We start from the raw sequence: 15,658 nt of genomic DNA, 5'->3' as shown, positions 1-15,658 counted from the left end.
ATCCCGGTGTCACCCCCCTCCCATTCCGGTGTCACGCCCCTGCCTTCACTCCCCACCCCCAGCCCCACTTCCCTTCGTCCACCTCCCAGCCCCGACCGTCCCCTTCGCTCCATCCCGGCTGCGCCCTTCCCGTCCGCGCCTCGGAGCAGCCCCGGGGCTGAAGAACCACGCGGGGCCCGTGGCACAGCAAATCCTTTATCGGGACGGGAAGAGTTGGGGGACAGCCCCCTCGCAGCCCCGGCTCCCCACGCCGGTGCCCGTGGGACCCCCGGACCTCCCGGGCCGCCCCCTCGGAGCAGTCAGGAGGAGGCGGAGGAGGCTCCGCGTCCCAGCGCTGCCACCGCCCGCGCCGCCTGCTCGGGGACACGGGCAGGGTCGCTGAGGATGGAGGTGGAGATGCTCAGCTGCCGCAGGGAGCTCAGGACGGCTGCGGGGACAGGGGGAGACAGGTCACTGCCCGACACGCCCCGGGGGCTGCAAGGTGTGACCCACCCTGCAGGACACGGCGCTGCTCATCCCCGCTCCAGCCCCCGGAACGGCGGGACAGGTCCCTGCCACAGCCCCCAGCAGACGGGGCAAAGGGAAACCCACCCTGCGGGGCTCTGGGGAGGGCTGAGCCCGCCCTGCCAGGACACCGGGTCAGGGCACAGCCGGCGCACCCGGGGCCCGGCTGTGACAGGAGCACGAAAAGCACTGAGCAAAAGCTCTGGGGCATCCCACGGATCTACCCCTGCCATCCCGCAGGACACCCCTGTCCTCTTCCACTCAGCCTTTCCATTGGCCTGTGCCAACCCAACTCGCTCAGGGTGCCACAGCCGGGCACAGGGACACCTACTCGGCCGGAGCGCTGGGAGGGAGCAGTGCTGGTCCAGCCAGGTGAGGGATGTCTGCGAGAGGCTCTCCATGCTGGCCGTGGACACCATCCCGTTGAAGGACTCAAAGAGAGGCCGAATAATGATACTGAACTGGTGGAAGCAGAGGAGTTAAGGACCAATCTTGCCACAGCTGTGGTGTGGGCATCACCCTCCCTCAGCAGCAGGACAGACCTCTTTGCCTAAACATGGAGCAGACCTGCTGGGTGCCTTTGCAGCTTGGCACTGCACTGGGCACCAGCTTGGACTGCTGGGGTGATGAGGAGCTGGGTGTCACCTGGGGTGGTGGGACAGCTGTGTAAGTGGAAGTGTCAGAGGGAGCAGCAGGCACCGATCCCAAAGGATACGATCCAGAACTTCCAGTTTTGCAGCGTGGAGGAGCGAACATACTCATCGAACATGCTGCGCATGTGGTCGAAGCGCTGGCGCGTGATGGGCACCCCCGTGGCTGGCAGCTGCTCCTGGCACAGGCTGTGGGGCACAAGCAGTGCCATGGGGCCGTGTTCAGGAGGTTGGGAGCCACAGAGGCTGCCTGTGGGTCCCAGTGGGACCTCAGAGGCTCCGGCAGGACCTCAGCTCCCAGCAGGGGTTGACAGGCAGTGTCCCCCTCCCAGAGTGACTGTGGGGCTGCACAGTAACTGCCTCTTGAGCATCAGCCCTCTCCCAGCTGGGGTTTTGGGAGGGACAGGTGCTCCAGGGAGACCTGACCTGTCCCCAAAGCCACCCTGGCACTGCTGTTTGCCCGACCTGACAACCCCAAAGCCGGCAGTGCCCCCTTATCTCCCCCATGTCCCTTCTCACTTGATGGAGCCGTTGAGCTCCTCGATCTGCTCCCTCAGCCGCTGTGCCTCATCCTGCAGAGCCGCCCGCTCCTGCTGCAGCTTGCAGATATACTCGGCTGTCTTCTGCAGGGTGGTGGCCTTGCTGACCTGGGTGGCCATGGGGTGAGAGAGGAAGGGTACCCAAACCACCCTGGCACAGTCTCCAGAACCCAGACCTCCCTGGCACAGCATGAGTCTCCATGTGCCCGCTGTGGCAGGAGCTCCGTGCTCTGGGGCAGAGCAGGGATGTAGCATCCCCAGGTGGCACAGGATGCCCCTGAGTGCCCAGGGCTGGCCCTGAGTGCTCACCTTGATGCTGGGCTGGGCGCTCAGCGTGCTCACCAGGCTGTGCAGCGTGGTGAAGCCCAGCTTGATGTTGAAGCGTCTCTTCTGCTCGGCGGAGATGTGCGTGATGCGGCGGCTCTCCAGCTGCGGGGCAGCGCCATCAGGCACCTCCCGGCAGCGGGGGCAGCCACGGGCCACCAGCCCTGGTGGGGACAGGCTGGCCCAAAGCTTGCAGCGAGGGTGGAGGGAGTTTTGGGGTGGCAGGAGAAAAGTGGGTGCATATGGAGCTCCTGCCATACCTTGTTGGACTCGGGCCTGCCCCGGCGGGACATGGGGTGGTGCAGGGAGATGCCGGTGCCCAGCCCTGCAGCGGATCCCGGGGAAGTCTGACTGGGCTTGCGCCAGTTGCTGCCTGGCAAAGGGAAGGTGCTGGTCTGGGGAGAGGGGCGGCAGCAGCAGCCCCCTGTGACAGGATGACAGCAGGGTCACACAGTGGGACAGGCACAGAGCAGCACCCACAGCTCTGCCTCCACCCTGGGACATCCACCCCACTCAGCTGACCGGGATGCTCCGCTCCATCCTCTAACCACACATTACCCCAAATCCCAGCCATTTACAACTGCTCAGAAACGGGAACACCCGGAATGTGACATTTTAAATTCCCAGCGTTTCTTGGGGGGGAAATCACCCAGAAAGAGTCCCGAGGGCAGCAAAGCTGTGGTGTGCAGCACCAGACTGAACTGGCAATGACACCAGAGCCCGGTTTCCAGCTGCCACGCTGGTTTCTGCGGCTGAAAGAGGGCGCTTCCTGCTCCTAAACTGAGCTCCGGGGTTTCAAAACCACAGTCGGACATTTTGCTACGTTTTTGTCTTTTCCTATTTCTGCTTTTGCCCCTGGACAGGGAGGCAGGTGAAGGGGCTGTGCCCTCCCCTGAGGGAAGGAACTTTCCATGCTCTGCTGGGTGAATGGAAACACCTGGGATCGAAGCTGAAATGAAACATTCCCACAATGTTTGGTGCAAGTTCTGCAGGAACTGTGGTGCCCCGTGGAGCTGCTTGGGGTGCCCCAGACTTACCACAAGCTGAGGTGGGGGACAGCTGCTCTGCCTTGGGGACTCTCAGGGGGCCTGGTTGTGTGTCTGCCGGTGGCACCGGCACCACTTGGGAAGGGCTGGAGCCAGAATTCAGTCCTGGGCTCAGCTGGGCCATTCTGGGGAGGAAGGTGGCAGGGACTTCGGGGACAGTGCGCTGCTGCTGGGAGAAGACAGAGGGAGGGGGAGTTGGGGGTTCAGCCCCCCACACTGGTCATTCCCTGGACACTGACAGCTAAACCCCCAGGAGGGCACAGGGAAGGGCAGCCCCATCCCACCACCTGCAGGGGCAGCCCCAGAGCCCCAGGAAAGGGGCTCTATAAGTGGAGTGTCTCCCACCTCTGTCCTAGTTCTTTTACAGAAGACACTCAGGTCACTCCTGCCACCCCCATGTCCCCTCCTTCTCCCTGTGCCTGTCCAGCCCACAGCAAAGTGTGACCTCCCCAGAGCCCATGTGCTCATCTGCCCCATCTCTCCCCTCTCCCAGCAGCCAGGAAAGGGCAATTCCCAACTCAGGGGGGGCCACAATTCCCAAGTTGGGGGAAGGTGAGTGCTTACCGGAGAGACAGGGGCCACAGGCATGAGTCCTGCACCCATCGGGCGAGGGGCATCCAGGGCCGGGTCCTGCTTGGCTGAGGGGGCAGGGAGCAGATTGGCTCTTTTGTGTGGGGCTGTTGGCTCTGGGGTGACATTCCCTGCCCCCGGGGACAGCCAGCCCCCCACACCAGCACTGCTGCAGCCCCTTCCCTGCCAGACCACCCTGAGAAGGGGGGAGGCACCCCTGGAGAGAGGTGCCACTTCCCTCTTGGCAGCGAGGATGTCATTGAGAGCCTCGTGCAGACAGGGATGCCCAGCCCCTTCCCGGCCAAGCACAGGGACAGGGACATGACCACGCTGAAGGGACTTGTCCCATCAAACCCACAGGCAGCAGGTTGGGCAGGACACCGGTGACCTGTTTTGTCCATGAAGACCAGTCTGGGAATTCCCAGCAGTGTCTGTGGCCAACTGGATCCCACCTCCCTCTGAGGCTGCTGGAGCTGGGGGGATCTTCACCCCAGGTTTGGTACTGCCCCCCGTGGGGACAGCCACATGTCCGGCCCAGCATCCCCAGTGTCCCAACCCCAAGGAGTCAGTGGGGTCCCCACTCTGATCCCTCCCATAACATCCCCCTCAGCTTCCCCCTATGCCCCCCCTGTCCCCGTTACCTGTGGTCAGCAGCTGGCTCAGGCAGGGGTTGGGCACAGGCAGGTGGGGCACGGGGGGTCCTGGCAGCCTCCTCGCCTTGGTGCCACCGGGCTTTGCCTTGGGCCGCCCGCCCCCACCCTGGGGCAGCCCCTTGGAGGGGGCAAACCTGGGGTCGCCCAGCAGGGCAGGGGGCAGGAGCTGCGGGGCAGTGGGGCTGGGGTACCCCTGGGGAACCATGCCCGTGGTGTAGCCCAGCCCGGGGGTGTGGGGGGCGAAACAGGGGGCTGAGAGGGGCGAGGCAGGGTGGGTGAGGAGCGAGGGGCTGGGTGAGCTGGCATAGGGGAACTTGGAGCGGGGGGCTGAGGCAGGGGAGAATGGGGGGTCCGGGCTCGGTAGTGGCGCCCCAGGGGACAGGATGGGGGGAACATAGTGGGGTCCTGGTGACTCCAGGCTGAGGCACTTGGTGGGGAGGTCGTACTGCAGTGGGGGCTTGTGTCGGAGCTGGGGGCTGAGGCTGCTGGGCACAGCAGGGGGAGGCTCGGGGGGCAGGGGCGCCGGGGGCAGCTCGGGGCCCAGGAAGGCGCTGTGCAGGCTGAGCTGGGAGCCACCGCTGGGCTGTGGGAGACACCGCAGGGTCAGGGAGGGTGGCTGGGACACCGACAGCCACCCACTGTGGGCTGGGGTTCTGCTCACCTGGAGGAGGGTGCCGGGTGGCAGTGGGGCCTCAGGGCTTGCAGACAGCCCCCGAGCACCCATCAGGGACCCCCCACTGCCAAAAAGGGGTTCGGCCATGGGCAAGAAGCAGGATGGCTCCTGGTAGCCCGGCTGTGTTTGCAATGGGGGTGGTCGGTGGCTGGTGAAAATATCTGCAGGGCCAAGTGGAGACAGTGATTGGCATGAGGGGACCTGCCCAGGGTTGGGGGACAAGCCCTGGGGCACATAGGGATGGATTCATATCCTTTTACTGGCATTGCTGGGGAGTTGCCAATCCCACCTTGTGAGGCCAGGGCAACTCCAGCAGATTTGGCATTCATGGCCAGCCTGCCACACACATGGGGACAGGAAAACCCACCCAGACTGTCACCCAAGGGTGGGAATCCCACCTCTGACATCCACCTGGGCTCCACGTGCTCCATGGCTGCTCCCAGGGCTGTGCATGGCTGTACCAGCCCCGGGGCTGTGACAGGGACCATGACACCCATGCTGAGGGCACAGCAGGGCAGTCTGGATGAGCAGGTCACAGCATTCCCAAGCCATAGGGGAACGTGAATGATCCCCTGGCACAGTGGTGAGTGCTGTCCCCCCCAGCCCAGCGCTGCTGTGCGTGCAGCCTGTGGCTAACCACATCCCATGGCCTCGCCAGAGCCGAGCCGCGTGACCCTGCCACGACTCCCGCTCCCTTCCTGTCTCCTTCCCACAACCCTGCTCCTTCCGCAGGCCCAGACACCCTGGCACGGAGGGCTGGCTCAACACTTTGGGCAGCCACCTCCCCGGGCACATCAGCCCCCACGCTCAGTGTCTGTGCCAGTGCTGGCTCTGGCATCACCACCGGGAGGGTTTGCCCTGCAGAGGGTGACTATGGGACTGGGCTGGGGCTGCTGGACACTTCCCTTAGGATGGGGCTGAGGCTGCTGGATGCTTCCCTTAGGATGGGGCTGGGGCTGCTGGATGCTTCCCTTAGGATGGGGCTGAGGCTGGGGCTGCTGGACGCTTCCCTTAGGATGGGGCTGGGGCTGGGGCTGCTGGATGCTGTCCTGTAGGATGGGGCTGGGGCTGCTGGATGCTGTCCTGTAGGATGGAGCAGGAGTGCTCCCTGGGCTGGCAGTTTGACAGCCCCTGGCACAGGCTCTGTGCCTGAGCAGCCACCCTGGGGCAGGCAGTGGTAAGAAGCATCCGGCTGGGCTCGCCAGCCCTTGTCTGGCGCTGGCAATGCCACTTCCAGGCCCTGCTGCTGGCTCTGCCTGCCCGGTGTGTGCAGCCATGCCCAGGGCACAGGCTGTGGTCCACGCTTCAGCATCCAGGGTGCCCTGATTGGGACCCACAACATCCTGAGGCCTTGCTGAATCTACACCAGAGGAGCAAACATGCCAGAACGATGGGATGCCATGGGACTGAGCATGGTGGTGGTTCCAGCATGCCATGTGCTACCATCCAAGGGGAACAGTGGTGTGAGATGGGGCAGAATTGCTGTTGAGCTACCCCAGCCAGCCCCCAGACTGCCCCTTTCCCCTGCCAAGGCCTTGGTGAGTCCCTGGGAGCACAGCAGGACCACCCGTGCCCCTCCAGGAACCAGCACTTGGTGTGTTCTGTGGTGCTGCCAGGCAGGGTGTCCCCCTTCCTGGGATGCAGCCCAGCCTCACGCTGCCCCCACCTCCACTGTGCCCACACTGGGCTGACCTTGCCACTGGCACCGAAGCTCTGTGGATATTTACAGGCATTTCTGATGCCCAGCTTGGCAGATTTGTGCCTCTTGCTGTGCTACAGGGATGGAATGTCCCTGACATTCCCTGGGAGCCCCGTCCTCCCCTTCTCCTGCCGCTTCCCCACCCCACATCTGCTACCCATGCTCCTCCTCACCATCACATCCCCTTGCCCCAATCCAGGCAGTGCAGCATGGCCAGGGCATGGCCCTGCTCAAGGAAGAAGAGCCCATAAGGTCAGCACACCCCACCTTTGTCATCCTACTTAACCCTGGGGCTGCTCTGCCCTGGCATTGGGGCCGCAGAGCCCCTTCCCAACCCAAGGACTCTCCAGCACCAGCGCCAGGCTCTCAGAGCCCCCTACGGTGCAGCAGGGCAATGCCACCCCATGGAACGGCCAGTCCAGTCCCCGGTGCCCCCATGCCCAGTGTGGGTCCTACCTGGAGCGTGGTGCCAGCAGGGCACAGGGCTTGGCTGCTCCCTCGCCTCTGCCATCGGGACTTCTCCGTCCGCCCCGCACCGCGCTCCGGCACCCGCCGTGGACACGGGGAGCTTCCTCATTTGGGGATTGGCTTGCAGGCACTGACTGGCAGGCACGGGGCTCTGCCAGAGCCACCCAACACGGTGCCAGCCCTGTGACCCTGCTGTGCCCACCCCACACATCTGCCCTGCACAGCTCTGTGTGAGGTTTCTGGGGGATCCACGGAAAACCATCGTCTGCCCTTTGGGAAAAGTGGCCTTTGGCACAGAACTGGGTTGGTGGCAGCACCCACTGTTTCACCCCCATCTCCTCTCCCCACTTCCCCACAGGGGGCATGGCACACACACAGCACTCCCTCACCATCCAGGGAGCTGCTCCATGCAGTGTCCCAGGAAATGTTCCATGTCCAGGACAAAATTCCCACACACAGGTTTCCAAGCACCCCATGGAATGCTGCCCTGTCCCAGGGCACACCAGCCCCTCTCCAGCTGGGACATTGTCCCTGATGCCAGCAGGACTTGGGACCCTCCACAGCCCCAGCAGTGTCCTGCTGGGCACAGGCAGAGCAGGAAGGGATGTTTCCCTGTAATGTAGTGGCTTGCAGTAAGACCCATCCCATTCCCAGACAGCAGTCTGGAGCAGAATGTAGGCCTTTTCCTCAGGAAAATGCCAGCCTGGCAGATGTATTGATTCAGCTGGGCACCAGAGTGCTCCTGCCATCTGCTTGAGCATGAGGCCATGCTGGGCCCTCAGACACATGCTGGGGCTGCTGCTGTGACACCTTGCAGGACCTCTCAGAGGCAGGAACTCTTATCTGGGGTCAATCTGACCACCCTGAAGCTGTCCCAGCTCCCACTGACTGATGGCCACGTGGGGCACCAAGGGACAGTGGGCAAAGGTTCAGCCATGGGGACAGACCCTTTTTCTAGTGTGGTTCAGCCTGATGGGATCTCTGGAGGGAATGAGCCAAGGAGGTGCTGGCAGGAGCCTTCCCACCTCATCCATCCTCAGGGCATCCCACTGCCTGGCCTGGCACAGAGTGTGCCCATCCTGCTGCCTGCCAGCATCTGGTCTTGCATCACCCCTCAGCCATATGGCGCAAGTGCCCTTGTTTCCTCCTGCCGAAGGAAGTGGAGAAGGGCCCTGGAGCTCCAGGCTCACATGGGGGTCTGGAGATGCTGATGCTGCCCAAGACCACCAGCTAGCTGGGAGGGCTTGCAGCCACCAACCCCCACAGTGTGCCCAGGTCTAGAACATTCAAGGGCAAAGCTGGTCCCCAGTGGAGCCCTGCCCTGGCATATCCCACCCATGCTGCTTTTCCTGTGCCACTGGATGTCTGGTTCTTCTGCCTGCCCCAGCAGCTCCTGGTGCTGCCTGGCCAACCCTTTGATCTCCAATTTTGGGCTGCCACGGGGTGCAGGGCTGTGTGGGATGTGTGGGATGTGGTACCACATCCAGGCTGGCTCTTACCTGAGATCTCCATGTCATCCAGGCTGGGCTGCAGAGGTGCCAAATCTGGCTGTATCATGTCAGCATTCCCAACATACACTGGAAGAGAGCAGAGCTGGAACATCAGGGGCCAGTCACTGCACCCCCAAGACTCCCCTTCAGTTCTGCTGCCACCACTGTGCCCTGACACCTGCCTGGCTGCCACCCCTCTGTGTCACCCCAGAGTCACCCTGTGTCACTGGACCCTTCCCTGGGCAGGGAGGTGGGTACCCACCCTGGGAGAGTCAGGGCCATTCCATCCTACCACTCTGCCCAGCAGCAGCTGCAGGACATCCTCCAGTGCCCAGGAGCCCCAGGGAAAGGCTGAACCTTGGCACAGGACCAGCCTGGTGTTGAAAGGGCTCCAGAAATGTGACCAGGCAGAAACAGCAAAGAGCAGTCATGAAGTAGGACTTGCCCTGGGGGCTGGAATGAGGTCCTTCATGGGGCTGGTGGTCACTGGGCAGCTCAGCCCATGTCACCTGGGACAGCCCATGCTGGTCCATAGGGAGTCACCAGAGGAGGGGAATATCCCACCCCACCAAAACACTCCATCTGAGCATCTTCATCTCCAGTGGCTCCCATTTTGGCAGGGCAGGAACACCCCGCCCTCCTGTCCCAGCAGGGGCAATGCCAGGGGACCCTGCCTGCTCAAAGGACATGGGTGGCAGTTCCCAGGGGCTAAGCCAAGAGGCAGAAAGGTGCTATGGTGTGTGCTGCCTGCTGGATTCCTCCTCCACATCCTGCTGGAGCACAATCTGTGGCACCTACCATCCTCAGGGAGTTCCTGATGGGCATTGGGCATCTGTGTCATGGTGAAGAGGGTGTCAGATATGTCTGAGAGGAAGGTGTCCAGGTCGAAGTGCTGCCTGCTCCCAGGCTCCTCTTCCTCATCCCCAAGCAGCATCGGCACCACATTGCAGAAGAGTTGGTTGCACCATTTCTCTGTTGGCCTCCAGACATCCTCGTCCTGCATGAGATGGAGCAAAGGAGCCAGGTGGGCACCTCTTGTGGAGAGGGTTCATGCCTGGCTCCCTGGCTGCTCTCCCTGACAACTCCCATGCTTCCCACAGTGTGATCACTCCAAACCTTCACACCTGGCACACTGCTGCTTCCAGAAGGGTGAATCCAGCATCCCAAGTGCTTGGCATCCCATGCCAATGGGTTCATCATAGCCTGGGAGTTTCATCTGCCCTTCTCCCAAGCTGCCCAGTGAGGGGGTTTGCCCTGTGTCTCCCTTTTTCCCTTCCTCACCCTTTCCCAGTGGACTCACCGGCTTTGGACTGGAGATCTCTCCCTCCCGGGTGGACTTTCGGAGCTGGAAGGGGAAGACAACCTGTGTCACCCCCAGGCAGTGTGGGCACGATGTGGGGCAGGGTGAGGGGGATCAGCTAACATCCCATGATGCCAGAGCCTGCCATGTCCCTCTCTGTCATCCACAGTTCCAGGGTGGGCACAGCTGTGTTCAATCCCACCACTGGCACTGCCACAGGATGGGGAGCAGCACAGGCAGAGCCACTCACCCGTTTCTTGTAGTAGATCCTCCACTTGTGGTACTCCCTCATCACCACCTCGATGCGGCGTTTCCAGTAGTTGCCCTCCAGCACCACAGCCTGGGAGGGCAGGACAGGGGGGCATGGCTGAGCCCTCCCAGCCCCAACAGCCCCCAGCCAGGGCTGTTTGCCTTGTGCCATGTCAGAAACACCTTTCCCAGAAAATCTATGGAGTATGTGTCCCCAGCTCCCCTCTGTGCCACCCAGACCTGCTCCTGACCAAGTCCCTGTGAGGGACCCAGCACTACCTCTGGTTTTCGGTGCTCATCAGCCTCCAGCCCCTCCAGAGGGGTGATGAAGCCACACACAGGGTTCTTCCTCCGCTCCACATCTGCACAGGGGAGAGCACAGCTGGCTTTATCCATGCCCCATCCATGCTTTATCCATGGCCACCCCGGTGCCAGCCCCATGCCAGTGGGCACAGCCCAGCTCCTGGCAGATGGGGCAGGGCCTGGCCCATACTCACACTGGATGTACCATGCTCTCCAGATCGCGTTGTTGAGACGAATTTTATCCCAGCAAAGCAGCCTCAGCCCCTTGAAATTCTTCCACTTGGGTGACACCAGCTTCCCACTGAAACACCAAGCAAAGGGGAGGCTGAGGGGCACCATCCCACAGTCCCTCCAGTTTGGGGTCTCCTGGGGGAGGCTGTGCCTCAAGACATATATAGGGATCACCAGCCTGGTGGCAAGCCAGGCACAGCCCTGTAGCTCTGCTACAGGAGGCTTGACATGCACCTGTGGGAGCACCCAGGGGAGCATTCCAAACCCTTGTGCACCCTGAGAGCAGCACAGACCCAATTCCTGAGCTTCACAGACCCACAGGAGGCTCCTCAAACCCCCAGGATCACTGAGGTTTGAAGCCCAGCTCCAAGGAGGGATCCCACTGCCCCCAACCAGCCCAGCTGTGTCCCAGCCCCAGGGCACAGGAAGGGAAGTCTCCCGCCCAGGCGAGACACCCGGGGACATGTGCTGTGGTGACTCTTGCCTCATCACAGCCTTGGGGCAGCTATTTCTGACCCTCCTTTTAATGCCAGGCACAACGTGGAAATGCTGCCTTCAGCTGGGGCAGGCAGGGACAGCCATGCCAGGGGTTTGGGAAGTCAGGACAGCGCTGGAGGATGGTCAGGATGTTAAGGGACATTTGTCTGTGCCCCAAGACAGACAGAGAGAAAGACCAGCCCTGCCCTCAGCCTTGGGGTCCGTTTCACCTCTCCCAGCTGTCTGACCCACCAGGACAGGGCTCTGGGGCAATTCCAGCTGCTCCAGGGGTCCCTTGGAGAGCTGCCTGCTGGTTGCATGGCATTCCACCCTGACAATGCCACATTCCTCTCCAGCCAAGAGTTTGTCCCCTAAAGATCTCAGTGCTGCTTTGAGTCCCACTTCTCCTTGACTCATGCAGGGAGCAGGAGAGGTGGAGGCTGGGCTGGTGCTGGGGTGGTCTATTCCCTCTTCCCAACCTCTCCTCAGGTGCTGCTGGGCTGAGTCTCCAAGGAGGTTCTGGGGATGAGAGTGATGTAAAAAACCTCTGATTTGTTCATTCAAGCTTGTGAAACCTCCAACAGTTCTCTAACTATGATTTCAGTGCTTTATGCTTTGCCCTGCCTTGAAATCCACCTCCTGCAGAGGAGGATCAGGGACCCCTCCAGCTTCAGAGCCTGATGCAGGGACACATCTGGGAGTGGGTGTTCCCACCCATGGGTGTGGATGGGGCTGGTGCCTCCAGGGACACACAGCCCAACCCACAGCTCCAGGGGCTCGGGAAGGAGCTGTGTCCCCGTGGCTCCAGCCTGCAGAGAGTTAAGGACTCAGCTACACACTGGCCACTCCACTATCACCAGGATTTTGAACTTTCCCCAGCACCACAAGGCAAACAGCGCGGTGGTGCCAAGCGGAGGAGCCAATGGAAAGGACGGGTTTCCCAGGCACGTGGCCAGGTCCTGCTGGTCAAGGCCATGCTCCTCACTCACAGACAGCTGAAAGGTGCAGCCCAAGCCCTTGGGGTGCAGTCAGACACCTTGGTCACACGTGGGGCTGGTGGAGCTGTGGCCACAGAGCTGCTGTGGGGCATGTGGGGCGCCAAGTACCTTTAAACTGCATTTGCCCACTCTGATAGCTCCCTCCAGCTGCTGCCTACAAGTGTGTCAAAAATGTATTAGCAAGGGAAAAGCCAGGAAAGCTGGGGGTGTTCAGCCTGGAGGAGACTCCAAGGAGGCCTCAGAGACCCTTCCAATGCCTAAAGGTGCTCCAGGAGAGCTGGAGAGGGACTTAGAACAAGGGATGGAGGGACAGGACAGAGGGGAATGGTTTCAAAATGACAAGAGGGCAGGGTTAGATGGGATATTGGGAAGAAATTCTTGGCTGTAAGAGTGGTGAGTTACCTGGCCCAGGTTGGGCAGAGAAGCTGTGGCTGCCCCATCCCTGGAAGTGTCCAAGGCCAGGCTGGATGGGGCTTGAATGAGGATCCCACTGCAGTGGAGCCAGTGTGTGCATTGCCATGCTCAGTGCAGGCAGGAAATGAGGCACTGAAAGAGTCCAAGGGGTTGGGACCCCCGACTGCAGCAGAATGGCAAAGCTGTGCCATGCCAGCTGCCAGCAAACCAGGCACCTGGGGTGTGGCGATGGGCCAGATGAACATAGATAGGTGGCAACTGGTACCCCCAGAGTGCTCTCCCTGTGCCTGGCATCCCCAGGGATGCCCTGGCAGTGACCACATCACAGTGGAACTCTCAAGGTCTCCAAGGCAAACCTGAGAGCTCAGCCCCTGGATGAAACCCTGAATGAGCCACTGAATGAGGAGGAAGGCAATGGGCACCTCTTCAAACCTGCTTTGTTGGGCTTTTGCTTTTGTGCATCATCAGTAGCACTCTGTCATTCCTGATGTGCACCTGGACATCTTGGGAGAGATATACAAGCAGTTCTGCACTGACTCGAGTAGAGCAAGTCCCTCTGATGCCATGCTGGAGAGAACTCAACACCTGGGGGCTTGGCAAAGGAAGGGATCTGCCTCCAAGGATGTGGACCAAGGCGACAAGAGACACATTGCAGTCTGTGCTGTTGTCACCAAGGAGCTGTCACCCAGGTTTGGAAGATTCGTGTGGCAGGGGAACAGTGTGGTCACCCATTGGATTTGGCAGGAGAGAAGGAGGGAATTATTCAGGAGACCCTGGACAAAAGCTTGTGCAGCCATCCGAGTGCTGCTGCTTGTCATAGAATAACCTCAGGACATGTGGACAGAGTCAGGGACAGAAGGCAGGACTGCTCCTCTGAGCTGCATTGCCAAAGAGTGAGTGTTGGCTGCCCACATGGTCACTGCTGCTCTACAGGTGTACAGGGTCTGGCCATGGAGGTGCCACAGCCGGGCACAGTGATGCCAGATCCCATGGGAAAGTGGAGGAGAGTCAAGCTACACGTGAAAAGAGGAGGAACTTCTCACCTGGCTCCATGACCAACAACTCAGTGTCAGCTCTTTCTCCCCAAAACCTCCCAGGACGTGTGTTCTGAGCACATGGCTCATACAGCCCATAGAGAAGAGGAGCAAGGATGTCAGCTGGGCACAATGTCCTGGATGGGCAGTGGGGCTCAGCCCCACGTGCCTTCAGAGAGCTGGGGGTCCGTGAGACACGTGCCAGCTCTGGGGCTCACCTGTACTCCAGGCTCATGCACTCGAAGAGCCGGGTGAGGGTGGGGTCGATGCTCCGGGGGTCGGCCGGCTCGGGCTCGGCGCGGTGGTGCCGCCGCCGGGGCAGCGCGTCGCTGTGCGGGGACGACACCATGAAGTGGCCGCTGTGGATGACCTGGGAGGGGTTCTGTGCCCCAGCACCGGGTCCTGTGCCACCCACAGCCGCATCCTCGGAGTCGGAGTCGGAGTCGGAGACAGGGCATGGCCCAACTGGGGGCTCTGAAAAGGCTCCTGGGAGCCCCACCTGAGCTCCTGCCATCGTCTGGCGCTTGCTGGGGAGCCCTTATGGACCTGTCCCAGCTCTGTGATCCATGTCCCAGTTGTGCCAGAGCCCTATGGGCACTGCATTGACATTGAGCTCATGTCTTTGGGCTCCCCAGCACAGGACACCTTCACCGCACCTCCTCCTGGGCACCTGGTCCACACTGTCAGCTCCGGTTCAGTGGCTGGTTTGCCAGGGTTCAGCAGTTGGTTTCCTGGGCTTCAGTGGTTGGTTTGCCAGGGCTCAGTGGTTGGTTCAGTGGTTGGTTTGCCAGGGCTCAGTGGTTGGTTCAGTGGTTGGTTTGCCAGGGCTCAGTGGTTGGTTCAGTGGTTGGTCTGCCAGGGCTTGCCAGGGCTCAGTGGTTGGTTCAGCAGTTGGTTTCCCAGGGTTCAGTGGCTGGTTTTCCAGGGTTCAGCAGTTTGTTTCCTGGGGTTCAGCACTTCATTTCCCAGGGTTCAGCAGTTGGTTCAGTGGCTGGTTTTCCAGGGTTCAGTGGCTGGTTTTCCAGGGCTCAGCAGTTGGTTTGCCAAGGCTCAGCAGTTGATTTACCAGAGTCCAGCAGTTGAATTGCCAGGGTTCAGTGCTCACTTTGCCAGGGTTCAGCAGTTGGTTTCCCGGGGTTCAGCGGTTGGTTTCCTGGGGCTGATTGTCACCAGCCCTATTTATAGTGGTGGCAGCTGATCCCGCCCAGGGCACGCTGTCAGCAGGTCCCAGCACTCCACCACCAGCCACGGGAGCTTCAGCTCCGCTCCACCGTCCCGCTCTGGCAGTGTCCCTGACGCCCCCGGCTCTTATGTCCCCCCCAGGGCTGGGGAGGAGCAGCTGCGGGTGCCGTGCCCCCGGGGCAGGCTGGCAGTCGGCTCTGTTTACCCGGGGTTAATAATCGCTGATCCCGGGCTCTGGCCGGCAGAGGAGCGGGCGGTATTTACCCAGCGCCTCTGCCCTAATGGATCTCCCCGCACTTCCCAGGGAACAAATACAGATTAAGGGACACAAACAGGTAAAATTATAGCAACGGGCACCCAGCTCAGCACAAAGCACTGAGCCATGTGCCGAGCTGAGAAACAGCCCAGGGAAAACCTGCTCCCAGGTGGGACCCAGCAGGAGAGGGGCTGCAAATCCCAGTGCAAGAGAGGACAGCAATAGCTCAGGTGTGGTGGGATTTACACATGATGTCCTTAAAATCACAGAATCATCAAATCCTAGAATGGTTTGGGTGCTAAGCCTAAACACTTTCCTTGCTAGACCTGACTGTGTTAGGTCTCAGCAGGGAGCATTTTGGGGGTGCTGTTAGGCACAAGAATGAGGGGTCCTGCAGAGGTTTTTGAGGACAGGCTGCTTTCCTTGCTCTCACCTTTGGCTCCAGGACTCCCAGGTCACATCTTCCTGCCAGAGGAACCTTGGGACAGCAATGGCCTGGTGCTCACTCTGTATCAGCCTCTACAACCTGCTGGGGAGGTGGAACTGGAATTTACATGTTGGTTTGGGGGTTTTAATACAGGGGTTTGTTGCAGGATTT

At 61.1% G+C, this 15,658-nt stretch overlaps 1 protein-coding gene across 5 annotated transcripts; it reads right to left on the bottom strand.

Annotated features, from left to right (window-relative positions):
* Window positions 1–182: 182 nt before the first annotated feature.
* On the bottom strand, window positions 183–14,892 carry MLXIPL (MLX interacting protein like). Of its 5 annotated transcripts, none has more exons than XM_071574879.1 (17): window positions 13,841–14,892; window positions 10,663–10,769; window positions 10,445–10,527; window positions 10,167–10,256; window positions 9,917–9,961; window positions 9,415–9,613; window positions 8,626–8,703; window positions 4,948–5,120; window positions 4,275–4,869; window positions 3,628–3,701; window positions 3,055–3,232; window positions 2,278–2,441; window positions 2,003–2,122; window positions 1,674–1,801; window positions 1,220–1,343; window positions 836–965; window positions 183–427 (listed from the first exon to the last, which is right to left on the bottom strand). In XM_071574879.1, exons 1-17 carry the CDS (start codon window positions 14,134–14,136, stop codon window positions 300–302), a joined length of 2,712 nt encoding a protein of 903 aa, XP_071430980.1. In that variant the 5' UTR covers window positions 14,137–14,892; the 3' UTR covers window positions 183–299. The 5 variants fall into 5 exon arrangements, with proteins under 5 accessions (XP_071430980.1, XP_071430982.1, XP_071430983.1 ...); XM_071574881.1 differs by having other exon boundaries at window positions 2,278–2,390; XM_071574882.1 differs by having other exon boundaries at window positions 2,278–2,390; window positions 3,055–3,229.
* Between the last annotated feature and the right edge of the window lie 766 nt (window positions 14,893–15,658).

This window comes from Pithys albifrons, chromosome 21 (genome assembly GCF_047495875.1).
Source record: "Pithys albifrons albifrons isolate INPA30051 chromosome 21, PitAlb_v1, whole genome shotgun sequence".
In the NCBI taxonomy this organism is placed as follows: Eukaryota; Metazoa; Chordata; class Aves; order Passeriformes; family Thamnophilidae; genus Pithys; species Pithys albifrons.
The sequence above is the reverse complement of the archived record's forward strand: the minus strand, read 5'-3'. Positions and strand labels throughout refer to the sequence as shown.